The sequence below is a fragment of the Coffea arabica genome, chromosome 2c, assembly GCF_036785885.1.
Source record: "Coffea arabica cultivar ET-39 chromosome 2c, Coffea Arabica ET-39 HiFi, whole genome shotgun sequence".
NCBI classification, from domain to species: domain Eukaryota; kingdom Viridiplantae; phylum Streptophyta; class Magnoliopsida; order Gentianales; family Rubiaceae; genus Coffea; species Coffea arabica.
In genome coordinates, this window is record NC_092312.1 from 9,712,597 (window position 1) to 9,738,395 (window position 25,799).

Sequence of the window (25,799 nt, forward strand, 5' to 3'; positions counted from 1 at the left end):
TTAATTTTTAATTACAAATGTTAATATATTTATCATAAATTAAATATTTGAAAATAAAATATCTGTAAAGAGCCGATTCTTCAAATAGGATATGCATGTTTGCCTATAAACTACACTATTTAAAGTAAGGAGTATAGTTTATTGATTTAAGTTAAGGAGTGTAGTTTATTGATTTAAGTAAGGAGTGTAGTTTATAGGCAAACATGTATAACTTATTTAAAGTACCGGTTCTTTACAGGTATTTTATTTTTAAATATTTAATTTACAATAAATATATCAATATTTGTAATTAAAAATTAAAAGGTGTTACAATAATATTCTTGTAAAAAAAAAATCGATAGGTTATCTATTTAATATAAATTAAAATTAAAAAAAATGGCCTATAAAATGTTAATTTTTTATGACTTTCATTCATTACATGAGTAAAGTATTAACTCTTTATGAGTATTTTATTTTGAATCATTTAATTTATGTTAAATACATAAATATTTGTAATGGAAATTGAAAAAATGTTATATTAATATTTCTACGGAAGAAAAACTGGTAGGTTTTGTATTTAACAAATATTAAATATTTAAGAGTAAATACAAATCTATATTTGAGAATAAATATTTGTGATAAAGTAAATGTTTGAAAGTAAAATACATGTAAAAAGCTGGTACTTTAAATAGGCAATACGTATTTGCCTATAAACTACGCTCGTTAAAGTTTATTAATTGTTAATTAATTTGTAATACTTTGCCATTCATTGGACATGTGGCACAAAGGACAAATCAGGTACAAAATTCTAATTTCACTCTCTAAAATAATATTTTAATTATTTGGACTGAATTTGTAAAGGATTAGTAACCTTAGGGGAGGTCAGTGTAATTGTTCAAATTACAGGGGAGATAAGTGTAAATGTCAGAAACCTCAAGAGAGGTTTCTGAAATTATCCCTAAAATTTAATTGCCAAATATTGGAAACTGACCTTTAAACGTGACGAGAAATGAAATTACCAATTCACCTTTTCAAGTAGTAGTAGCCTTTGGGCTGGTGGCCACCACCTATTCAAACCTTGCCTCCTATAAAAAAATATCACTTAATCCAAAAAATGTCACGTTTAAGTGATTTATTTCTAAAAAATTCAGGCAAATATACTGTATATTTGTCTGATTCGGTGATGATTTAGTCCCCTTCGAGTTATCCTTGGACCTCCTTTGATCCGTTCCCTCCCTCTTAATATAGGATAGAATTGATTTATGTCACCGAAAAAAAAAAAAATAATAGTAGCGTTTAGTCCACGAAAAAGGATCCGAGATCAACCGAGGTGTGCAAGTTTCACTTTCAGAACTGCAAAGCAGCAAAGCAACAGTTCCCTCCTCCGGTCCCCCCTTCAGAAAACCCTCGTTCTGGTAATCCTTACATTGTTTTGTGCAATTACTTGTCAATTAAAATAGCTAGGGTTTTAGTTTCTTTCACATTCCTTGGATTCTTTCACAAAACTGGAACGCATTCAAAAGTTTCGTTGTTCAGTCAAGAACTAGGATTGTATGAGGAATTTTCTTGTGGACAGTTTACAGTTGATATGGAGAATCCCAATCCGACTATGAGCCCTAACCCTGACGCGAATCAGCTTCCGGAGGCAGATTCCTTGCCTGATGGGTTTGTGGAGAGCTCCTCGACAGTCGACCAGCTGGGCCCGGAAACTCCAAAGACTGAGGACGAAGACAAGGAGCCGGAACCGATTGATTATAAGGAGGAAAAATTAGTGGATCCCAATTTGAGGCCTCAGTTAGTGGGTGATGGTGACCTTGATTTGGTTGAGGAGAAAAGTGAAGAAGCAACGGCGGTGGTGGCGGGATCAGAAAATGCTGAATCCAGTCGTGGAAATGCACAAGTCGAGGAAGATTGTCAAAGTTCTGGAAAATGTAACTTTTTGTTCCTCTAATTAGTAGTATTTATGGTTTATTTTCTTTTACACTTGCTTTGAACAGTTTGCATTAAGTTTAATTTGAATATTGTGGAAAGTGCGGGCGAATGGCACGATAAAAGTATGTTGTTTTTCTCGTGGTTAAAGACGTTAGACCTCATTTGCCTTGTCAGGTGAATTGCCTACATATCCAGATTGATTAATTGGTCATGTGGCAAAATGATTATGCTAGTATTTGTTGGGATTTTTTGGTTAAATTTAGAAGTAGACATCAATTATACAAACTTGCTACTGCTTAAAAGTTGGAAAAATGTACACAAGTTTGAACTACAGTCCTCCAAAATGAGAACCAAGAATAGAAAAATTTTCATGCATGATAATGGTGGAATTCTGCATAATGTATTCCATTGAGTGATTGCAAAATAATTTCCCATTTTCTTTTTCAATAATCTATGATGTTGCATTTTCCTTCTCAGGATGATGATTCTCCCATGATTCTGTTGTATGTGATAATGTCCTCAATCTTACATGTCGCTTTTCCACTGTATGCTTTTTTTCTTTTTCTTTTTGGGAAGTGGAATAAGATGCACGGGCTGGGGTCTAACTCTAGGTCAAGTGGCTTGGAATTGGCCTTCGTTGGCCAATTTAGGATCTGGATGTTCATTTTGTATCTGTATTATTCATTAATTGGACATTTTTGTGCATCATCTTTAAATTATGCTATCATAGATTTAGTTTCTACATGTAGATTTCTTGAGTATTGTGATACCAATGCCCACATCCGACATTCAACAACAACCACATTAAAGTTCAGATTTATTTTTTTCCTTCTGAAAAACCAAGTAAGTGAAATAGGGCAAGGAATAGATGGTATTTGCTTTCATTTTCTGGAGTGTATCAAGGGTTTGGTGGACAATATTTAACTGTGTTAAAGAGATACCTTGCAACCTTTTCACCTGGATCAGTTCTCATTTCACATGAATTTAAGTTTTATTATTTTACCAGTCATTTCTTGCACATATCTGCTGCCATATGTTGATGAGTGATACGTGGATCCAGGTTTTTGATGCATGTATTTCAAATTTAATGAGTTCATCTTTGAACTTTATTATTTAGTTTAAGACATAAGTAAGTTTCTTTACTATTATCCTGTAAAACTTTTGCAGCTAATAGTGATATCTTAGGTCCACAAGTTGATAGCAAGGGGATGTCTTCATCAGGAAATGCTGAAAACAACAAAAAAGCAGTCAGTAATACCTTTGTCCTTACATTTTCTTGGCTCTTGTTGGTGACTAGTCCTCATTGTGCTTTTGTCTTTTGGCCGATTATGCATCTGCCATGAATTTTATGGTTTTTTAGCAATCAATATCCGATTTTGGCACATTGCGTTTATATTCTCCACAAATATTTGCTTTGTGCTTACTTGGGTTTTCTGGCTTAATTTAGTACAAATAGAAGACAAATTTTGGAAGTGATTGTAGCCCTGAAGGTAGCACCACTCACTTTAGCAAGTGTCCCTAAGCATATTCCAGCGAGTATAGAATCAGAAAATCTAACACTTGTATCCTGGCTTCTTGTAGTCGCTGTTTATCAACTCTGAGCAAAATTAAGTTAGTACATGTAAGCACATGCTAAGCCAATGGGAAAAGAATATTCACTTTTAGTCACTCTAAGCTACCAAATTATAGCATTTGATCCAAATATCCAACAAGTTCTGAGATTATCATGAATGTCTACAGACTCTTTCTTGCTTATCATCCATCAAATTGGGAAATCATCCGGGTGTATGAGAAGGGATCCCCTAGCTGTAAATCCAGTTTTAGATTTTCTAGTAGAGTTTCTACTTCTGGTGTAATTATTTGAAACTCTTTCAAAGAAGCCTTTACCATTTGTCAGGAGTAATTATGTTAATCATGTTTGTCCATTTAACTTGGTTTAGAACTAGTCATATGCCTTTTTTCCATTTTCTTAAACCACGAGAAATTGATGTCTTCCATAGATTATCATTTTCAAGGCTGCAAGCTGTCTTGAAGTGTTATTAACTACTTTTGGTTTAGCTGAAGCTTAAAAAAGCTGATTTTCAGAGCATCTGTCAAGGTGCTCTTCAAAACAGCTTTAAGCTTCGGTTTCAACTTTTTCAAATACTTTTGCCCCCCCACCTTTTTGCTTATTCATTTTTAATTTCTTTTTGACTAGTAACTTACATTCTGATCTTTTTACTACTTTACATATCAGGAGGCTACTGAAGGGAAACGTAAGAATGCCAAGCGCACATTTAAATCGGAAAAGGAGATTCTGGAGTTCACTTTAAAGTATCAACACGTTCTTGCTGAAAGAGATTCTGGTACCCTGTTACTGTAGCATCTGCTTTGGATTCTATATTACCATGGCATCTCTAGTATGCATTTTCTTGAATTGAAGCATTCCTATTGGATGGGTTACTGAAAATTCGTAGGGGCAGCTGTTGAAGCCATAGCATGTCAAGTCTACCTTATTGTTGTATTGTTGTGGTTAAGTTGTTAATGTGAGTTTTTGAGACAGCAGTTAGGGGGTCCTATTATCATGATACTGATTGACGATAACAGAGAAGAAAGTTAAGCTATAACAGCAACAGGATGTTCCTTAAACGTTTATAGTTTATTAGCAACATTGGCTAGGGAAGTCTAAAAGCTCTGGACAGAGCTATCTCCCAGAACAACAAAGGGAAAAATAAGTAGCAATGGGACTCTCAGCTGCATGATTTTTTTTTTTTGGATTCTTTCCAATATCTGGTTTAGATTTGTCTCTTCATGGCTTCAAATCTAGTGCTTCCCTGTCTATGTACATAATGTGTTGAAGGAATATACCAACCTGCCTTTATGTTAGCCTATGTGGCTGGTGCATGAATATCCCCTTCAATTTGCTACGTCATGAGTATATATCAAATTGACAGTGTCACTCTGATGTCAATCATCTTAACTAGTCAAAATATCTTTAGGTTTACTAGCATATTGTTCTGTTGGAGATAGTTGCACTTCTTTACCCTCTAATGTATTGATTTGTTTGCTTTGTTCTCTTTGTGCAGCCATTGCTGTTCGAGATAGACTTGAGTCACTGTGTCGAGAATTGCAACGTCAGAACAAAACGCTGATGGTATGCCCTGTTTCTTCTATGGTACCTTTAGAACAAACAAACATTTTTGTTAGAAGGTTGATCTTTGCAAAAATGATCTGACTGAATTCTGTAAATTAGCTTTAGTCCTGGCGTAATGTGCTTCTGATGGATGCTGCTGGGTTACAATATTTTGCAGGATGAATGCAGACGTGTGTCCACAGAGAGTCAGAATTTGAGACAAGATCTGTCAAACAAGTTCCAAGATGCCATTAAAGTATGAAAGACTTTTTTGTTTGTTATGCATAGTATATCCAAGAAAGTTATGTATGTTTATGGAAACTGATAACATGTAGAAATGGGCTGGTAAGAATACAGTGATGAATTGTTTTCTTTTTCATTTGAGCAGCAGAGACATCCCTAACTATACTGTCACTCGAATGAATTGCTGTGGAAGCTCTTCTTGACTTGCCTACTGGTTTTCTAATGGGAGTAAAATCACTTATAGTGGCCTACAGATGAAAGAAAAAGTCAATAACTGTTGCATCAAATGATTTGGAAGTACATGATGAATTTCTATATTGGCTTGTCTTCAATTACATACTCAGAAAAGAGCATTGGATTTGTTTCCCATTTTCAGCATTCTGAATTTTTTTTTTTTTATTTGAATTTCTCTTTTGTAGGAAGTAAGCAATAAGCTGGATGAACAGAAAGATGAATGTCTGTCTCAGTTGAAAGAAAATGAGATGTAAGATTACACAAATTTGTCACCATATCCACTTCCATCTAACATGTGCGAAACCATGATATCAGCACATTATGAAAAGTGAGGTTGATCTAATAAATTTATACTGAGGATGTAACTTGAACTCAGTTTTAGTGTGTGATTCTTTCTTGAAAGAAAAATGTTTGGCCTTTTTCCTTTGTAATTCAATTCTCTTAATTCCAGGCTAAAATACAAGTTGAAAGAACTTGCTGACCAATATGCACTATCTGAACAGCAACATGCCCAGAAGGTGAACTTGCTGATCTGATAAACTTCCACTTCTTCATTTTTTCTTTATTTCTCTTTTGCAAATTTGAACTCACTTCATGTTTTTCCTTCACAGTTGAAGCAAAAGGAACTTGAACTTCAGCTTGCTGATTTAAAACTTAAGCAACATGAGGAGAAATTGGTCCAGGAACAGTCACAGATGAAATTGTATGCTGAGCAGGTGTCACATCTATTAGCAACTGAAAAAAATTTGAGATTACAGTTGACAGCTGATGGAGACAAATTCCAGCAATTCCAGGTTGAGTATATTGTGCTGTAACATTTTGAGTTTCTACCAAATTTCCAACTGTTTGGTACAAGATTTAGAGTTGATGTCGGATCAATAACTGTAAGGATTACACGTCTGATTATATGACTATTGAGTTGGAAACTCCTTATTGACTAATTGGGGGATGACCTGCATTATAAGATTGCTATTGAAAATTTCTAGTAGTTAGTGTCCATCAATATATGTTTACTTCTCTTGAATATGTGAATAATCTGTTGTCCTGAAACTAACAATATGTAGATGTTTTTGTTAATTGAACTGTTCACATGAAAAGTAAACTCAGGCATGTCTGGTGTGTTTCATTATTTGAGAATGTTAGCTTGGGTATCTTCTGTCTCCTTTGCTGAACTTTTGTAGTTCTTGTTGCCTGTTTTCAGGAAGCATTGATGAAAAGCAATGAGGTCTTTGAAACATTCAAGCAAGAAATAGAGAAGGTAGACAGCAATATGCTTTTAATTTTGTTCTGCCCTTTTATTGCACTTTTAATCTAAAGCTATAGAATGGTATTTGAATCTCTCCCAACCTGCTGATGAGGATTACTCTCTTCACTACTGCACTTTTGGAAGGAAAAAGCACTTTCTGATTTTCAACTTTTTTGTATCTGAGTCCAGATGGCCAAATCAATTAAGGAACTTAAAAAGGAAAACGCATTCTTGAAGAACAAATGTGAGAAATCAGATATATCTCTCATAGAGCTTGTTGAGGAGGTAAGAGGTTGACTTTAACTCACATGAGTTTATAGCTTTAGTCTTGAGCCTCTTTTCTTATCAATCCTCATCCTCTCTGAAGTCCGAGCAATAATTCCCTATTTCATGTTCAAGAGCAAGTATTCCGTGTTATGTGTGAATACAATTTTTATGCATAAGTTAAAAACTTGTTCAGCGGAGCTTTATAAATCTGATGACCATCTCTTTATCCAGAATCACCCCTCTCCAGTTAATGTAACAATTAGGGAGCATCTGGAAAAACAGAACATTAACCATTTTCCATATGACATTGGGAGCATGATTTTTAAACACTAATAAAGTTGAGATCCTGAAAACATGACAAACTTCAAGAAATGCCGACCTAAGCCAACAGCTGCAACCTAGAAGAGGCTCTAAATATCTTCTTGTTTATTGCTACATCACCATGCAAGTTGGACATACTGGTAGCTATCGTTTTATCCTTTGGTTGCAGTGAATATATATGGTGGTTACTATAATGTGTTCTCTGGGTTTTGGAATCCCCTTTTATGCTTTAAATAACTTCTCTTGGTGCCTCTTTCTATCCAGCGTGAACTCCTAAAGAAACAGCTGGAGAGAACAAGGAACCAGAAGGAAAAACTGGAGGCTTTATGCAGGTCACTTCAAGCAGAGAGAAAAGCAAATTCCACTGGGAGCAGCAGCTCAGACGCAGTTGCAGTTTAGTTCAATTGCAAACGCAGTTTAAACCTGTTGAGCTGCTATGAGAATCACATAGGGATGCATAAAGGAAAGCAAAAATCATGTGGGAGGAGCAGCTTGGCTGCTGTTGCTGTTTCCATTCGTGGCGCTGGATTTTTGGAACGCTATTCTTTATCCTGTACTATTGGGTTGCTATTGTTTCTTCCTGTAATCAAGTGGAGTATGACGAAAATTTTTTGGGGTTATACGAGTCAAACTTATTGTTCATGTATATGTGTCATTATTAAATCAAGCTGAAACAGATTGTGTGAACAAATTCAATTCAGGTTATGTCCTTTATCTCAAATCTTAGGAGATAGGTGGAGGAAGATCTTTGAGCATTTAGTATCTCTTTCAGCATCAGAAAGGCTGTCAGTTTTACTAGCTGTCGGGAGACCGATAGTCATAATTAGATTTGTCTTCGAGCCCTGGCTCTCCACTTGTTTTCTCAGAAACAGAATCATCTTTCTGCCCTTGTCAGATGTAGCTATCACACTATTTTCTTTAATTTTGGGTTGTTTGTAACTTGTCAAGGTACTGTGGTAATTCTTCAGCTGGGAATTTTGTGGCCACGAATATTGAACACAGAAAAGGGTAAGACAAATCTGTCCAGATTTTTTCTGCACTCAGTGTCAAGACAGATTGAAGGTCTTGACCTAAAATAGTCGATTAAGATCTTACTTGATTACAAGAGGACCCCCGGTTCATTTGAACAAGATGAAGCTTGAAACAAGCCTCTCACGGGAAAAAATGCATTTTTTTCTGTTCCAAAATTACAAAATGTCATGCGATTTGTCGTCGTGCTCCTACACCTAATCAACTCATCAATTAATTGATCTATCATAACCTAAGATTGATAGCTATCGTGTTTAGTTAGCAAATTATTTACATAAATTTATTTTTAAATATATTTTTTAATCACATTTTTTATCTCGCATATATCACATCAAAAAAATATTATAATATATTTTTCAAAAAATTATTTTAAATAATCTGTTATTTAAATACACACAGCATATTTTCATTCTCATGAAGATTTTATTCACTCTCTAATAAAACAAACTATTGTAATCATTTCCCTAATAAGCTACACTTTCCAAAAAAGAGACGTGATATCTTGGAGCTATATATATATATATATATATATATATACACACGCACACACGCACACACACTAAATACAGAGGATAAATAGTTTACCTATTTTCTCTTTCCTTTTTATGTTTATCTAATAAAAGGAGAAGAAGGGAACGGCTCGGATCTCCCAAGAGAACAACAGATCAAGCGCCAGACTCCACCTCAGTCCTTTCCTCTAAGTCGCTGATGCCTCCATTTATCTAACTATAAATAAATAAAGCCTCCTGTTTTCCTCCCCGCCACCTCAGTCATGGCGGAGAAAGCCGCCATCGCCCCTAACTCCACCACCAACAGTTATACTTGCATTGAAAACAGCAACAATAACGGGATTGGGAGGAATGGGCAGTTGGAGACGAGCAAAGCGGAGAGACACGTCTGGCTAATGAAATGCCCTCCCCTCGTTTCTCGTTCTTTGAACCAGCATCATCCTCATGACTACTCTTCTTCTTCTTCCTCTTCTACCACTTCGTCATCATTGTCATTTTCGTCTTCTTCTGATGGGCATATTGCCAAAGTCGTCGTCGCCGTCGACCCTTTACTCCCCAACGACGACTTCTCTTCTACTCAGGTATCTCAATTCTACCTCCTGTTACCCTCCTGCATTCTTTAGTTTCTCAATTACTTGTTTGCCTATTTTATTCCGAATGCATGCAAGAATTGTGAACCCTGAATTTACTGTTACAACCTTTTAAGGGTAGAGAGTAAAATTGCGTGCATGAGGGTGAGGCACCATCATCCTTGTCATAAAGGTTTTAAGTTTGGGATATGTCCTTGATAGTTTTGTAGATATATGCTTTTGCATTTCTTGCTTTCAAATATATACTTATTCTCTTTTATCACAGTTGGGCTTGTGTCTCGCTGTCGTCTGTTACTTCTTTTTAAGCATGCATGTGGGTGTTGTGGTGTTCTAGGACTAGGAGAGGAATATTGCTACATAGACAATATTGAACTTGACCATATTTCTATCCAAATTTCTGTTTCAAACTAAGAAGATTTATCCTAGTATTAGCACAATTCAACTACTTTTGTTTTCAACATGCTTTGGGATTGGTCTTGATGTTTTTCCGCTTTTCCTTTTACTTTGTTTATTTTTTCAAAATTTTGAGAACCATTTAAGTCCGGCTAAAGTTGGTTTACGACAAAATTATATCTCTGTTTGGGATGCCTCGTTGCTTGCGGGTCCATTTGAGTCTTTTGAGAAGATAAATCAACACAGCACGTCTTTCTTTTTTGGTGTATTTCCATATTCTGTGCATGGAGATTTTATTGTGATGTTCTCGTCCTCCCTTTGTTTGTCAATCTTTTCAGGTCGAGCAGAAGGATTGGAGTATTTCTTTTGCATACAAGTTCTCTTTCCTATGAGTATATATTTTCTTCCAATTTTCATTCCTTGTTTAAATTATTATCAGTTCACTATGGAATTGGCTGGCGTGGAATCTGGAAACATTCCCAAGTGCTATTCCATGGACATGTCAACGGATTTTATTCCAATGTCTGTATTCTCCGAGTCAGCTCAAGGTGAATGCATTTTCTACCTCATAAAAAAAAAAATCCAACGAACTGTTTAGTCTTGTTCTTTTCTTCTTTCCTTGGCGGCATCTAACTTTTTGGATTAATACTTAATTAATACCGCTTCCAAATATCTTTTACCTTTCGAAAATTTTCATACTTCTATTATAAAATTTGGCTGTGTTCTGTACTGGTTATTTGATTGTAGCGTGTAGCACTCAAAGAAATTTAAGTGCTGTTATTCTTTACGAATTGGAGTCTTATGTATGACAGAACCGATCTATATTAAGGCTATTAGAACTGATAATAACTTTGTTGTCGGATTCCTATAATTGTAAAGTTCCCATTGATTTAATTTTCCAGCAGTACTCTTGTGGGTGATGTCTTATCCCCATTTTGTTGTTTATTGTTTCTCTTTGCTCTTTCTTCCTAACTTATCACTTATCTGGTGAGGGAGGCACATCACTGGTGAAATATGGGTTGCTAGATTAATCTTCCAGAAGTGTTATGCCTAACCTCAATTCAAACGAGCATGGAGTTGAGAGCAAGATAAGTTGGAATTTCCAGTTGAGTTTAATCTTTTAGATTTGACAGGATAACATTCTTTAACAAGTAGTCCTAGTAAATTTCATTTGTGCTGTGAGACTTTAAATTTCTGCGTGATGTTTACATCCTTCAAAAACTCCATTTTCTTCCTCACATTCTGTCCTGTAGTCATGGTAAAATTGCTTGATTTTTTATTCTAATTTTGATCACAGAATAATATCTTCTGATTTAACCTGGTTTAGAACCTATCACGTTACTAGTTTTACTGTTTCACTGAATAATCTTTGGTGGATCATTTTCATTGATTTTGAAATTTTTTTTTTATGCAAAAGAAACCTTTATGCTGCTGATGTCTGCCTTCCTAATCTATAACTTCCGTTGAAACCCACAAAACATGTTTGCATATGGCCATAGTTTAGCCTAGTGCCCTTGTTTTTTAACATTTTACGTGGACTAAGTATTTGACAGTAATTCATTAGGTTTTGGTTTGCTCAAAGTAAATACATACAGAGTTTCTTTGTCATTTCAGGAAAGGTTTCTGTGGAAGGGAAAATCTATCACAAATTTGACATGAAGCCTCACGGTAAAACCATTGAGGACTATGGAAAATTATGCCGTGAGAGGACAACCAAATACATGACAAAAACTAGACAGATACAGGTAGAATCTTCTTCTTTTTTTTTTTTCCCAAATAAGGATCAATATCCTTTATTTTGCATCATAAGATGTATTTTTGATATATTATGGTCTCTCTTTCACATTTTATGAGTAATACTACTCTCATGATATGATGTAACCTTCCATTGTGCAGGTTATTGACGATGATAGTGGTCAGCATTTAAGGCCTATGCCCGGATTGTTTGGTCTAAAGGCTTCAGGACCTCAAGTAATTCAAGGAATCTTCACTTCTAGTTGCTGCTTTTGTTTCATAGGATAGTTGTGTTGTCTGCCATCAAAATATACATATAAAGGCCTGCATTCTTGAACAGGAGAAGAGGAAAATGCCAGTTAAGAGTTCAGAGTTGAAAAGAACAAGAAGGGACCGTAATGAAATGGAAGAGATCATGTTCAAGCTCTTTGAAAGGCAACCAAATTGGACACTAAAACAACTTATTCAGGAAACAGACCAACCAGAGGTGTGTAAGCTTAAGCCTCTTTCTTCATTTGGCATTTTTGTTTGTACTTGATATTTCTGTACCATGCATTCTAATTTCATGCATCTAAAAGGGTAGTTTTTGCTGTTATTCTTGAAGTTGTGTACTTGTACATGTTGATGCAGCGGTATAGGAAATTTCTTGAAATTAGATGTTATTCCAGTAAAGTTTTCCCATCCAGTTGTTATTTTGGCAGACAAACAACTTAAGCTCCACCAGAGGTTTTTTTTTTTTTTTTTTTTTTTTAAATTTATGTTAAGCTTTCACAAGAATATGTATTTATTTTATTGAGTAAATCTTATATACACTGACAGTATATACACTATCACCGTTGGATTCATGACATGTGTGCAAAAGTTGAATTTCAAATTCAAATTTTGCATAATTGTCATTTATCCAATGCTAATAGTATATACATTATCAGTGTATGAAAAATTAATCTTATCTTATTTCTTTTTTTTTGGGGGGGGGGATGATTTGTCTGTTAAGGTTTCACAAGAAAATGTCTAAGGCGCAACAGATGTGCTTTATTTTTAAGTTTGAATCCAACTTCAGCTGGTTAAGTGGAAATTCGGTCTGGATAGCCAGAAAAAAAAGCAATTTTACCTGATAAAGTTAGGGCCAACTCTTTTTGAGCGTGGAGGAACTGAGCCTGGGAACAAGTAGCTGTGCTTGGGCCTTGTGAGGTTGTCCTATTTTCAAATTGCTCTGAATATATGGAGACAGATGTTTAGGAACAAATAATGGAATAGGCAAGGACTTTAGGTGAGGGGAATAGGAACTGCCACAGATGATTGAAAGAGAGATCCCGCCCCCCCCCCCCCCCCCCCCCTTCAACTTCAAGTACTCACTTACATGTAGTCAGGAGTATGAAAACATCAAACTTTACAGTTGATGGTTCTACATTATGTTCTTCCAGCCAGATCTATTGTTAATTTCCTTGAAGTGACTTGGAAATATGAACAAAAACATTTCATTGAAGTTGCTGGCGACAACTTTAAATGAAGGACTTAGCTCTTTTAGTCTTTTTATAATTCTGTTTATGCTTTATATTGGTGTTATATGTTGTATAGGAATAGCTTCACGGCCTTGTCTTTCTGGTCCTTCTCGTAATCTTCCCATCTTACTAATGAGTTTTTTCTTCTTCTGGCAACCTTTTTCTTTGCAGCAATTTCTGAAAGACATGCTTAAACTTCTCTGCGTATATAATAACAAGGGATCAAATCAAGGCACTTATGAGCTGAAGCCCGAGTACAGGAAATCTGAAGATGAGCCGAACTGCAAGTAGTGTGCGGGATATATGATTTTTGAAGATGAGCGGAACTCCCAAGTATATGATTTTTGTTTCGCCTTACCGGTCTTCTTTGCTTCTTGCTTCACCTTGTGATTCTGTAAATAATTAGATACAGTCTGCGGTTTATGATTGACAAGAAAGCATTGCCTTTCTGTTGATAAATTATCCATCATTTTGAAGTTTTTATTACTGGACTACAGTTTAGTACGACAGGGTCATCGACACAGCAGAGAAACTTGACGAGAAAGAGCAATGCCTCTCTGTCGATTAAATCTTTGAATATTTCAAAACCCTGGTGCTGAATTGCTGTGGTTGTCATCGTCTTTCATTGATAGACAGGCTCATACAAACAGTTTTAAACGGCAAGTATACTTTGTTTGACTATGAGCGGTTGAGCACTGTAGTATTCTTGTAAACGTTAGGCGCCGCTTTGGTTTTTGTCAGAGTGGTTGGCAAGTAAACTAAATTGATGCCCTGGGCTGCAGGTAACAAACTCCACTGTAAAAATCAGGGAAAATGGCAAAGCAACGACTTTCACCGCTAAAAGCATGCAGTTCGAGCTCTGCTGACCTTACTGCCTAATAGACATTGCTGCATGGGCATATTGCATTACCCATCCTGCTTTGCTTTGCTTTGCTGGTTTAGTCACATTCCAAAGACTAAAGCGTGCTTGATAAAACTGAAGCGTGAAATCTGAAATTTGAATCTATTAAATTATTAAGTATTAAATTAAATATATTTGAGTGTATATCATATTTAGTGATAAATGAATAGGTTATTACTTATTTTTGGAATCAAGTTTTGCTAAGTGTCACGTAATTAATTTAAATATTTAATTTTTTATTATCAAATACTCCCTCCGTCCCTCTTTGATAGTCCTGTTTCCTTTTTCACGCAATTTAACAAAAAGTAGTTAATTTTGTTGGAAAAGTAAATTTAGATTGCTATTTTCCTAAAATACCCTCACATTAAATAGAATATAATTTTATGGGAACTTGAATTGATGGTAAAAAAAGAATCAACTCTCATTAAATGGGGTAGGTTTATAGTAACAACAACTTACATTAAATAAGGGTATTTTAGGAAAATTAAAATAAAATTACATTCTTCAATTGAAAAGTGGACTACAATTTGGGACAGACGAAAAAAGAAAAACAAGACTATCAAAGTGGGACGAAAGGGAGTACATCTTAACATATTAAAATATGAATTCATTAAATTTAAGTGTCGAATCGAATTATCATGCATCGCTCAAGTAAAGGTCGGTTGTACAAGAGGTTGGGCATTGAGATGCCCCTGTCCCAGTAAACAACAGAGCCGCAAGGAGTGGATGCAATTGTATTGGTTTGGTTGATGGCCAAAAAATCAGTTAAAAGAAGGGCCAAGTGTGCGAGTAATGGACCATTGGTGCTGTCTTGTTGGTGGCACAATAATTGGTCTGATTTAATTGGTCTTATCATTGTTGTTTGGCAAGAATTTACGAGCGTCCGGCAGCCCGGAAAAAAAAATATATAAAATACTACAATATAAATTTTTTTTTTTTGGGTAGGAAACTACAAAATAATGAAAGTGACAGTTGTCTAGATTCAAAGAATATGACATTTTATATGCGAGTTCGCATGGCCATCGTGCGCGATTCCAGCAAACGTGATCAGCATTGGAAGCTTCCATTGTCGCCCGCGCTAAAAGTCAAAGGTCGTTGTGTAGAATTCAAAAATTTTATCAAAAAATTATAGGAGATATATTTGAAAAAGTTAGGGGAGACAATTTATATACATAAAAATATACCCTAGAGAAGAGAAATAATATTAAGAATCATATATCAAATTTCACCATTCTCAACTAATCATAGTAATATGACTTTCTTGTAGACTAAATAATTTGTTAAACAAACCTTACACTACCGAAAATTGCATGATATATGAAAAAAAGTCCTACGGGGCAACAAAGTCCTATATTTGAATTCAGAAAAGGGCAAAAGCAGCAAATTAATGCGTTTAAGATTTTGACTAGTTCCTCTTCCCCATTTGCTCTGTAGAAATTGAAACTATTATTAGGGGAAAACCGAAAATGGAATGGACTTCTTTTCTCCGAATGAAAAAGTCTAAGCTGTCAAATTAGGCCGGCTCGTGGTGTCCTCGCTGCTCGATTTTGGCGTGTGCTCTCCACGGCGTCGTTCGTCTTTCCCTTCTTCCTGTCTAAAGAATCATAAGGAAAAAAAAGAGAGAAACTAAGGCATCTGTCTTCTCTCTTTCGTCCTTTCTTCTAGCCTCACCAAACGAAACAAAACCCACCCCACCTACTTCATATTTCCTTCGTTTTTTCTTTCATCTAGTTTTCTTCGCCTTCAAAGATCCTTTTTTGTCTATTCCTTTCTCGGACCTTCTTTCACGTTCATCTGAGGTATGATCAATATTTCCCTTTCTTGTTTGTATGGTTTATTGGTTTTCTGTTGTGGGCTTTTGTTCTCCTGCAGTTTAGTTCTGATTTGGATTCTGGATTTTATTCAAATTTATGCTCTTAAGCAACTTTCCCGGTAAATAATGAGTTATGGTTTATGGGCTTTTTGATGTTGAATGTTGGGTAGTCCTGTTGATGGGATGCAAAGGTCTAATCTTGGAGTTTGGCTTTTGATTTCATATGCCCAAATTTTTAATTTTTTTTTATTTATTGGGCTTTTGGCTTTCAGATAGATGCTCTGGTTATCCCAGTTGATTGGAATCCTGAGTTGAATGAGGATCCTTAATCAAAGTGTGTACTTTTTCCCACGTATGTTCTTAGTTTGACTGTCTTCCTTAAAAAGAAAAACCAAACCAGATTGATTTGTGCACGTCGAGCTTTTGGTGCTTGAGAATTTGCTTGTTATTAGCATGTTGGACATCAGAATTTGGGTGTCCAGAGAGTCTTTTGATCCATTAGCTGTTGACTTACTGGATTCTTTGTGTTTTTATTCATGATAGTTGATGAACAATAAGTGACCTTTATGTCCTGAGTAAACCAGGAGCTCTGTGTCTTGATATAAAGGGGGGCAGTTCATTTATGTGGTCTATATTTAAAAGCACACCTTCTTCTTGCGGACTAACGGAATAATGTTTACATAAGAAACGAACTCGTACAGTTCACTTGAATATACTTCTGATTGTCAAATCTTTTGATTTCATAAATTTCAAATTGGATCAGTGCTGTATAGTTATCTATGTAGCTGTATAAGAAGAAAGCATTGTAGTTATGTTTTTGGTATGTGAGTTATGCTTCCAATTGTTCAGGGCGATTGTTCTATACTTTATTACTTGTTACGGTAAATATGAGGTTCTTTGTTTTGAGTTCAAATTCTGTTGATAATGCAAACTCAGCCTGATTTCATAAATTCCCATGCTGGGTTTTCTCCCGATTTTTCATTTTTTATGATTTCTTTCTTTATCCGTGACTATTTAGGTTTTAGGATTAGGGGTTCATTAGTTAGGAGGAAAGATGCCCTTCTGAGATTGTTATTGGAGAGATTATTTAAAAAAGATTAACGAACAAAACAAATGTGAGGGATTGTATAATTCTAAAGGAAAGGTGTCCTTGAATCTCTAGTTGTCTTTGTATGGACAGTTCATTAATTTTTTTTCCTTATCTTGTTTTTGATAGTTTTGTTAGCTCATGACGTAAAGATGGCTGAAAATCACATCTCCCCTTTTAACTTCATTCATATCATCACAATTACGGCTGTTTGAATTGTGTACAATTTCTCTGCAGGTCATCCTGCTTTGTGAGATGGAATTTTTTGTCAGGGACACAAATGAAGAGTCCTTACCTTTTCACCAAGGCATTGTTAGGTGTCCCTTCTTGAGGAACATTAATGAGCCAACTAACTTCTCCTTCTCAGCATCAATGGCGCATCCATTGCCTGTAAGTTGTGTATCTGTTAGATAGTTTTAGTCAGAAGCTTCGTTGATGCATGCTAATTGCACTACTCCTGTTGTATGTATTATGGTGTTTTTGGTCATGATGAATGCAGCATATATTGTGTATGTCCTAGTAAATTTGCATGACGTGGAGGGACTAATACATTTCCTTATTTTTTAGTGCCCTAACCAGGAATGTGGAGGAAAAGGTCCTATATTTGAAGATGGCCCCAATTTTGATATGGCATTTAGGCTTTTTCATGGGCAGAATGGTGTTGTTCCACTTTCAGGGAGATTCTTTGTTCCTCATGAAAAGCCAGAATCTGAACCTGCACCAGCCCATTTCAATCCTTTGGCGGCAAAGGCAGCTACTATCAGCCTCTCAGCTTTTGGACCTGGTGGCCCTTTTGGTTTTGATGCATTCTCGAAAAAGTGGAAGAATCAGAAAAAGAACTCCCAGTCATCCAAACGAGATTCTTCTTCGAAGGTATGTGATCTTTTAATTTGTAGAAATGTCAATTCCTAGAGCTGCATAGGCTCATGTTCTAAACTTCTCTGGTATTACTAAGTCCTGATGATCACTGGCAGACAACATGTTTAGACAGAGTTCTTTAATCTGTAGGCAACTGGCGAGCAGAAAGGCTCATATCCCCGTCCAAATAAGTATACCGTTGTGCGAACATTCCTTTTGATTGAATTTTTCTGATCTTTCAGGGTGGGGAATTGAAACATGAATCTATGAGCAATGAGTGGCTGCAAAATGGGAATTGTCCAATTGCAAAGTCTTACAGGGCTGTGAGTGGTGTCTTGCCTATTGTAGCGAAGGCCCTTCAGCCCCCTCCTGGCATGAAGCTCAAGTGCCCACCGGCAATAGTTGCAGCTAGAGCTGCTTTAGCGCGGACTGCCTTTGCAAAAAATCTGCGACCACAGCCACTGCCTGAAAAAATGCTTGTGATTGGTGTTTTGGGCATGGCAGCTAATGTTCCTTTAGGAGTATGGAGAGAACATACAGAAAAATTTTCGCCTTCATGGTTTGCAGCCGTTCATGCAGCTGTCCCTTTTATAGGGATGCTTAGGAAGTCCGTATTGATGCCGAAGACAGCTATGGCGTTTACTATTGCTGCATCCATTCTTGGACAGGTTATTGGCTCAAGAGCTGAGCGATATCGTCTAAAGGCAGTTGCAACCAGAAAATCAGTTAGCCTCGAAACTTCAGTCAATGGTCCGATTCATGGAGCAGTTATTGGAGTTAATAGTGGCCATTGTGGCGAGATTGTTGACTGGAACAAAGTTCCTCTGTCGATTGCTGTGCCATCTTCATCGGCCAACGTGTATTGTTGATGTTTGCTCTCTTTGGTTTTCTTCTACTGATTTGTGCTAACCCCCGGCCCCGCCGCCGGGGGGTGGGGGGTGGTGGTGTTTATATATGTCTATTTTTTCCTTCTTTCATCACCTTTTCTATCCTCAGACTGCATTCGGCTATTCAAGGAATAAAGAGGGAATGAGAGTATTCTTGTGAGAGATTCACTTATGAAATAATTGGAGGAAAGAGTGATTTGAGTACAAGTAATATTTATTCATGTAGACTTTTTCAGGCACACATCCTTGTTTCTAGTTGCGCTGTTGGATTTTGGTTAAAGAGTTTCTTTCCCTTCATTTCCTGTTTATGAATGGTGGAATGGTCAAGGTCGATTTCATTTTCCCAGTACCAAAACTTCTCATGAAAATTGCAGAAGCCATCGAAATGATCATCATTGACTAGGTCTTATTTAAATGTCCACTCTTCGGAATCTGAAGCGTGTTGACTCCAAATTTGATCTCTGATCTTCTTCTCCCTTACCTAAGTAACAGTAGGAAGTTTTCCCAAAGCTTCTATTTCTCATTCAGATGTCAGAAAAAGATGAAGCAAAACTACTAACTAATCCTTCTTACATCTGAATGGACTTCTTGAAATTCAGAGACAAATCGAGACTGTCAAACAAACAAGATAATTTACTTAGACAGACGTACATACAATTACGTTGATCTTCAGGAACAAAAAATATGGATGAATCAGGTAGCTTTACTTTGTGGAAGATCATTAGGTATGAATATGTTAGATGCCTGTGACTCGATTGAAATCTTATAACCCAAGAAAAGAAACAAGGAAAACAAGTCTACAACCTTTCAACATTACAAATTCGCATTATCTGCAATAACACTCGTTTAATCGGAAATGTCGAGCAGTGGAAAACCCCTCCCGTCAACAACGCTGCCCCGCCTGCCCATTATGACATTCGGAGAGCCCTGGCCGGACTTGAATGATGGCTTAACATACCGTGACCTCATTCCACCTCCTCACGCTGGTCTTTACCAGCCCTCCGAATCCTTCACTTATATGAGGCTAGTAATGTTTTTGGCACTCCTGACAATTTTTCGTTCTTTATTTTTTATTTTTTGGCTGCCCAACAATTTAACAGGTTTGACAGTGATCGAGTACTACTCCAAAAAGTACAAGAATTCAGCTCCCGTTCAGGGGTAATCTTCTTACAGTATTCTTTTTTAACTTCCTTCTCTTCCTAGTCTATCGCCAAGAAATTGTTTTTATAACCTCTCTCTTTTCCTTCAAAAGAATTATTTATTTTTCTTTAATTTTTTTCGTTCCCCTATATCCTTTTTTGGCTGACACTAATTGCCGAATAAGCTGTAGTTTTGTGTTAAGATTTTGAGATTTCTTAATGTGCTGATAATTGAGCAGTTGGTTGCAGAGAATAAAGAACAAACAGGTTTTGATTCTTCTCGGTACCATTGTCCAAATTCTGAAAATTTCCCGACTACATGGCTGGCTGGGTTTTCTGTAAGTTGAGTGCTATTTTTGGCTGCAGATTAAGGTTGATGGTGCTGTTATCACTGATCCCAACACAATCCTCAGGTTTTATTTTTTCCCCACCAAACTGCCTTTTTGTTGTGCTTATTGTGATGTATTGTATTTGGGTTGTCAATTAAGATCGAAAACCAATGTTTCGCAGAGCTGGCTCAGAACTCGTCTATCACCGGCTTCCTTGGAAAGAGCCTCATGCACCTTACCTCCTAGAGGTCCTGTTTGAAGACAATGATCTGGTTAAAAACTTGACCTTTATTCATTTTCTTTATGACCCATATAGTAGTTTCTTAATCAATAACACAGTTTATTAAGTAGTATGAATTCCTCAGTCTGTTGTTCTTAATGAGCTTTGGCTCATTTAACTCTTGATATGTTCAGCCTGAAATTTTACTGTTGTGTTTCATGTAGTAAACTTAAGAAGTGCAATTGTTTTCAGTTGTGACCCTATGAAGACTTTCTGCTTATGATACCTCTGCTTTCAAGTTGATACTTTTTTTCTTTTTCATTTTGAAGTTTTCAAGTATACAATATTAGCAAAAGGTTGCTTCACAGCAATATCCTTGCCGCCCTCTTCTTCTGATAGCTGATAATAGAAGGAAAATTTGTTGTTCTTAGAGGAAAAGATTCATTACACTCGATGGCTGTTTATTATTGCTGCAGTAACGATTTTAGTTTTTACTGGTGGGTCTTGCTGCACTAATTTTAAAGAAAATCTTATTCTTACCTTTATTTGGTGCTCTTACCCAAAAACCGCATTAGTAGGTGGTCTACCAGATAGGCAGCTACTACCTTCACCAATGATCAGTCCTACTACCATGTAAACATGCAAAATAATGGCTTTGCCAAAAGAATAAGGATAATCTACTTGTTTTAGAGCACTGTTTTGTGGTATCTCTCTTAACTAGATTGCTGTACATGTTCAACTCCGTGCAACTGTTCAGATTGCTCTTAATAAACCCTCCGGTCTTCAAGTTCTTCCTGGAGGACTCTTCCAGCAGCGGACTGTATTGTCACAACTTGAGTGGCGCACAAACAAGGGAACTTCTTCATGTAAACAACCACATGCTGTACCTGTTCATCGCCTTGGAAGGGGCACATCAGGTCAGCTTTGTATTCTTTAAACACTCATCTGGCTTTTGCTTTGTGGAAATCTGTACATTTAGAATCCATAAAAAATTTAACCCTAAATGTTTATAAGTTGAAAGGGGCAATAGAAATGCTTAAAAGATTCACAATTTTAATGAATACTGCAAAAGTTGTTCCATAGTTTTTTTTTTTTTTTTTTTTTTTTTTGGTCTTTTTTCTTTTGACAGCAAGTTGTTCCTTATTTTATGAATTAGCATTGTTGCCCATGTTGGGGACTTTATATTAATTGGACTAAGAATATTAAAGCTAGGATTATGGTTCTAATGCAATTGAATCTTTAGGGTGAATATTGTTTTTTCTGTTGCAGCTTTCATCAATGGCAAGTCTTCTACATATCAAATAGTGTTTCTTGTAAAATCTCCATCTGTTTTAAGGATGTATATCTTATTATGTTGACTGCTAGCTGAAGCTTTAATCTTTTCCTGCATACTTACAGAATTTAAAATATGAAGGTTTTCCAATTCTTTTTTTTCACGTTCAAATATCAGAAAAAATATGATAGAATGATCTTCACAGCACTTTTGTCCATGTAGTGTGATACATTTCAGTTCATTGAGCTGCAAGACAATTGGATGTTTCTAGTATGTAAAATTCTGCTCTAAAAGTATTTTGGTCACTTTGTTCTTTTTCTGTCATATATGGTTGATAAAGGTATTCAAAATGGCACAAACCCCTTGCGTTGTATCAGCTGGATAAATGTTCAGTAGCCTGCATAACCTTTCTCGTTTATATTTCTCTCTTTTATCTAGATGTCACTTGTAAGATATCTTGCATTTCTTACAACCCTCCTGAATTGTTATATACTTGTTTTGAGGTTCCAGGAGTATTGCTTTGTGCAAAGACAAAGTTGGCAAAATCTTGCCTTGCAGCATACTTTGCTGATGGGACATCAGCTGTCGGGAATGAAAGGTCAGGAAGAGAGAATTTTTCTGTTGTGGTTTTACACATCCAAGACTCAGTTTCAATTGATTTATCATAATGATTAAATGAAGGTGGCAACTATTCAGCTTTAGCCCCTTGGAAGTTGAAACTGGGTGATCTATGCTTTTCCCTTGAACACATATATAAATTGAAATTGCCAAGGGAAATTTAAGCTGAAACTTTTATGTTTCTTCTTTAAGAGAGGGGAAGGAAAAGATAACAAACATGATGGAAGATAATCCCATACTAGAACAGTAAAACTTCAAAGGAAATCAAAAGCAAGCATGTTCGAAAGAATGAAATGATTTGAGCGCTTCACATTTGCTTTTAGATTTAGATTTCATTGTCACTGTTCCAGAAAATTAATTTCAGTTTACTTCTACACTCTGCATTTCTTGGTGAAGATACAGTTGGCCTAGCCAACTATGATCAACAAAGCTGGTTTGAACAATTTTATTTTCAAGAAAAAAACACATCTTATGGCTGTGTACAAACCATTTCCAGATATTCCGAAAGTATGTTTAACGCCATAACTTATTATTCAAAACCATGTTTTAAACCAGTTTGATTGGTCATAATTATTGACTTCTCTTTCTCATGTTTCTTGTTTTCCTGTTTTTTCTACTGCATAGCTGATTTCGTATGCAACTTTTACTTGTTTAGTTGCAACAATGCAAGATTCAATTCAACAAGGAAAATTTCAAAATTTTACCGTGCTTTAGTAAGTGGTATAATTCATCAGGATCAGGTAATACTGATGGAGAACTTCATACTTGCTCTCTCTCTCTCTCTCTCTTCTTTTGTTGTTTTAACAGTTTCTCTATTTGACTTTTGGATTGAAACCAGAAAGTGAACTTTTGTGTGATAGGTTGTTATAGACCAGCCAATTGGATTGGTAAAATATCCTGGTGTAGCCAAAGGGCTGTATGTTGCTTCTGCTTCAGGTTCTCCTTCATTACCCCGTTTTCCTATTTTTTTTTTTGACCATGTATTGATGTGCAGATAGGTATTATCATTTCTCTAGATAGTCCAGGCATTTCGTTTACATTGTTTGAGAGCATTTACTCATAAATACTTCTCTGTTCCTGATTTTACTTTTCATTACATTGGCCAGGGAAACCGGCTCTGAGCAAGGTTAGCATTCTGGAAAGGAATGTGAAGAATAGTTCCACATTGGTCCAGGTATTCCTGTTAAATACTTCATGTCTTTGAAATGTAAGTCATATGTTATCTGGCTTTATCCAAAATTTTTGATCTGTTTTCTTTCTACTCTTATATATATCACAAACATTTTTTTTACTTTTGCAACAATACTGTTCAACAGGTGGAAATTCAATCTGGAAGGCCGCACCAGATACGTATTCACCTTTCTTTCATTGGGCACCCATTGCTAGGTACATGCTGAGAAATTAGATTTGTTTCAAAGAACCAAAGAACTGACATGTAACAGTCGAGGTAAAACCAGGAAAATTAACGGGTAAATGTTTGTTATTATTGATGACAAAAAAGTTTTTGCTGGGTTCGGAATAGTTATTTGATTGGGTGATGAAGAAACTGTTGTATGGAAGTTTTGTGTCATAGCACGGCCTGGGTTGGCGGATAAGCACCTTGGAACACTAGCAAAATTGCTGTCAGCTGTCCATAGTTGATAGTCAATTCTTGAAAGCACTGATTCCTGCATGTACCAGCTATGGCGTCCGAGTGTATATTTATTCCGTGGTTCTCTGCAGGTGATCCTCTTTATGTTGCTGGGGGCCAGCCAAGTTGCTTTGATCCTGAATTCATAGATGAAGGCTTTGCTCAGGATGGGTACAAGCCGCTTTTCTATCTTATAGCATGATGGCCTTAATTGAACAATTAGTATACGTGTCAGTTGTACTACTGGGTTCTAAGTGAACAGGTTTTTTTTTTTTTTTTTGTGGTTTACATTTTGTTAGTGAAAAAAGAAGATTGTGATTACCAGCAAGCTTTTGATTTCATACTAGTAAGTAATAACAGTAACAAAACATAAATCTGTGGTATGGGAAATACAAGTGTTGCTGAGTGTTAACTTGTGCTTCTTCGACAGCAGAAAACTAATATTGCCTCATCATCTGATATATATATATATACATACATATATCATGGCATTTCCTGTTATATATTTTTGTTGGTAGAGGATATCAGAGACCTGAGAATCCAGTTCCAGGAGACTGCGGATATCATCTGCACGCACATCAGCTGTTTCTTGCTCACCCCACTACACATGAGGTGAGTCTGCCCTGCTTTCCCTGAGGCGACTCACATTATTGTAATTATAGTTATGATTGTGGAGTCTCCTCTTTTGCAGCCGATCAAGATTGTCGCACCACTTCCCTCTATTTTGGCGACGGAGGAGGAGTGCAGAGGTTGATATTGGAAATGACCCGATCAACCTCTGTCTAAAGGCTTGGTCTACTGTGCATCACTCCGGATCATTATTATATGTATGTTGTTGTCATTCCACTTCCCTCTTGTTATGGCAAAGTTAATATATACTGTAGTAAGTATCTGCTGATGCTGATGCTATCGGTTGCCTCATTGATGACGTCACCCTCTGCTGAGTCGGCAAACCATTAAATGCTAGTTTTCCTTTCTTTTTTGTATTTGCTAAATTCCTGAATTTTCTGCTCCTGCTTCCCCATGCATGCATACGCCTTTAACTTCTGTCATATATACATACCCACCCAAGGTCAGCAACTGATACTACTCTTCCTACTAATATGTCCTCCTCCCATCCGACGCCGTTTGACTTGTGTGAGAAATGAATTAAAGGCTAATAGTAAAGCATAAGTAATGAGGTGGGGCCGGGTGGCGTAATAGTAAATACTAGTAGTATCATGTAGAGACAGCTAAAATCCTTTTGCACCATCGCGTGTAAATACACAAAAAAAAAAAAAAAAAACTCTCCTCCGGATATTATTATCACGTGGTGCAACTTGATGATTTTGTAGCCTAGACTTTTATTTATAGGAAACAAATAGGAGGCTGACGTCGACTGCTTGTGAAAGTCATTTGTTTTCATCTGCCCTTTGTTTTTATGTAATAAGTCTGCACTACCAGTGTAGTATTTTCCATACTCCATACAGCTGTCATCAATGGCGATGGATTCTTGAAACCACCCACGCCCACCAATTAAATTAATGGAGACATGGACATGCACGCATGTGTGTCTGTCTCTGTGTGTGTGTGTGTGTGTGTGTGTGTATATATATATATATATTAGATGGATACACACTAATATAAACACCACTAATCCAGGCTGAAGTTGCGGGGGAAGGGAAAAAAAATCTAGGCTGCCACATGCAGCAGTCTCCAAACTGAAAAACACCGCACCACTCCCTCCCTCCTCCTCCCCCACCACAATTCCATCATTCTCTCTCTGTTTCTTTCTTATCTAGGAATTAAAGGGTAGAAGGCCAAAAAGGACGTCGCCAAATGTGCGACAAGATTATACTCCGGGAAAACATTTTTAGCACAATGCATACAAAAGTCCAGGCAAAACGTGTAACCACAAAGTGTTCGGTTGATTATTTAGCCGTCAAAACTGTTGAAAGACAAACATTTTCTCGA

General features: G+C 36.4%; 4 protein-coding genes across 9 annotated transcripts; all 4 read left to right on the forward strand.

The window, feature by feature from the left end:
- The first annotated feature begins 1,226 nt into the window (after window positions 1-1,226).
- On the forward strand, window positions 1,227-8,025 carry LOC140003979 (uncharacterized). 4 transcript variants are annotated; one of them, XM_072074235.1, is made up of 12 exons: window positions 1,227-1,394; window positions 1,556-1,910; window positions 3,079-3,158; window positions 4,148-4,256; window positions 4,977-5,044; window positions 5,202-5,279; window positions 5,686-5,750; window positions 5,952-6,018; window positions 6,112-6,294; window positions 6,702-6,758; window positions 6,936-7,031; window positions 7,599-8,025. In XM_072074235.1, the coding sequence occupies exons 1-12, from the start codon at window positions 1,242-1,244 to the stop codon at window positions 7,731-7,733; spliced, it is 1,446 nt and encodes a 481-aa protein (XP_071930336.1). In that variant the 5' UTR covers window positions 1,227-1,241; the 3' UTR covers window positions 7,734-8,025. The 4 variants fall into 4 exon arrangements, with proteins under 4 accessions (XP_071930336.1, XP_071930337.1, XP_071930338.1 ...); XM_072074236.1 differs by having other exon boundaries at window positions 3,097-3,158; XM_072074238.1 differs by having other exon boundaries at window positions 1,269-1,394; window positions 1,563-1,910.
- Window positions 8,026-8,986: 961 nt separating this feature from the next.
- LOC140035013 (uncharacterized) lies at window positions 8,987-13,574 on the forward strand. Its single transcript, XM_072074240.1, has 6 exons — window positions 8,987-9,453; window positions 10,295-10,403; window positions 11,470-11,600; window positions 11,752-11,826; window positions 11,930-12,076; window positions 13,263-13,574. The coding sequence occupies exons 1-6, from the start codon at window positions 9,136-9,138 to the stop codon at window positions 13,380-13,382; spliced, it is 900 nt and encodes a 299-aa protein (XP_071930341.1). The 5' UTR covers window positions 8,987-9,135; the 3' UTR covers window positions 13,383-13,574.
- Window positions 13,575-15,385: 1,811 nt separating this feature from the next.
- On the forward strand, window positions 15,386-18,934 carry LOC113725823 (uncharacterized). The gene is made up of 4 exons (XM_027249210.2): window positions 15,386-15,791; window positions 17,130-17,282; window positions 17,460-17,765; window positions 17,993-18,934. Exons 2-4 carry the CDS (start codon window positions 17,148-17,150, stop codon window positions 18,617-18,619), a joined length of 1,068 nt encoding a protein of 355 aa, XP_027105011.1. The 5' UTR covers window positions 15,386-15,791; window positions 17,130-17,147; the 3' UTR covers window positions 18,620-18,934.
- A 141-nt stretch (window positions 18,935-19,075) lies between these two features.
- Window positions 19,076-24,849, forward strand: LOC113725822 (RNA pseudouridine synthase 5). Of its 3 annotated transcripts, XM_072074243.1 has the most exons (14): window positions 19,082-19,623; window positions 19,738-19,795; window positions 20,016-20,043; window positions 20,143-20,189; window positions 20,287-20,377; window positions 21,083-21,242; window positions 22,109-22,196; window positions 22,872-22,956; window positions 23,077-23,152; window positions 23,323-23,390; window positions 23,533-23,602; window positions 23,939-24,017; window positions 24,365-24,458; window positions 24,538-24,849. In XM_072074243.1, exons 1-14 carry the CDS (start codon window positions 19,494-19,496, stop codon window positions 24,598-24,600), a joined length of 1,137 nt encoding a protein of 378 aa, XP_071930344.1. In that variant the 5' UTR covers window positions 19,082-19,493; the 3' UTR covers window positions 24,601-24,849. The 3 variants fall into 3 exon arrangements, with proteins under 3 accessions (XP_071930343.1, XP_071930342.1, XP_071930344.1); XM_072074242.1 differs by having other exon boundaries at window positions 19,076-19,795; window positions 22,872-22,929; XM_072074241.1 differs by having other exon boundaries at window positions 19,080-19,795.
- The last annotated feature ends 950 nt before the right edge of the window (window positions 24,850-25,799 follow it).

Bases quoted from the DNA above. Each gene is read 5' to 3' on its own strand.
- LOC140003979 (XM_072074235.1), top strand. From the start codon at position 1,242: ATGTCACCGAAAAAAAAAAAAATAATAGTAGCGTTTAGTCCACGAAAA. The intron at 5,280-5,685 runs GTATGAAAGACT...TCTCTTTTGTAG, and splicing joins AGTTCCAAGATGCCATTAAA to GAAGTAAGCAATAAGCTGGA. The intron at 7,032-7,598 runs GTAAGAGGTTGA...CTTTCTATCCAG, and splicing joins TCATAGAGCTTGTTGAGGAG to CGTGAACTCCTAAAGAAACA.
- LOC140035013 (XM_072074240.1), top strand. From the start codon at position 9,136: ATGGCGGAGAAAGCCGCCATCGCCCCTAACTCCACCACCAACAGTTAT. The intron at 9,454-10,294 runs GTATCTCAATTC...AATTATTATCAG, and splicing joins ACGACTTCTCTTCTACTCAG to TTCACTATGGAATTGGCTGG. The intron at 11,601-11,751 runs GTAGAATCTTCT...TCCATTGTGCAG, and splicing joins CAAAAACTAGACAGATACAG to GTTATTGACGATGATAGTGG.
- LOC113725823 (XM_027249210.2), top strand. From the start codon at position 17,148: ATGGAATTTTTTGTCAGGGACACAAATGAAGAGTCCTTACCTTTTCAC. The intron at 17,283-17,459 runs GTAAGTTGTGTA...CTTATTTTTTAG, and splicing joins CAATGGCGCATCCATTGCCT to TGCCCTAACCAGGAATGTGG. The intron at 17,766-17,992 runs GTATGTGATCTT...CTGATCTTTCAG, and splicing joins AACGAGATTCTTCTTCGAAG to GGTGGGGAATTGAAACATGA.
- LOC113725822 (XM_072074241.1), top strand. From the start codon at position 19,494: ATGTCGAGCAGTGGAAAACCCCTCCCGTCAACAACGCTGCCCCGCCTG. The intron at 20,190-20,286 runs GTTTTATTTTTT...AATGTTTCGCAG, and splicing joins GATCCCAACACAATCCTCAG to AGCTGGCTCAGAACTCGTCT. The intron at 24,459-24,537 runs GTGAGTCTGCCC...CCTCTTTTGCAG, and splicing joins CTCACCCCACTACACATGAG to CCGATCAAGATTGTCGCACC.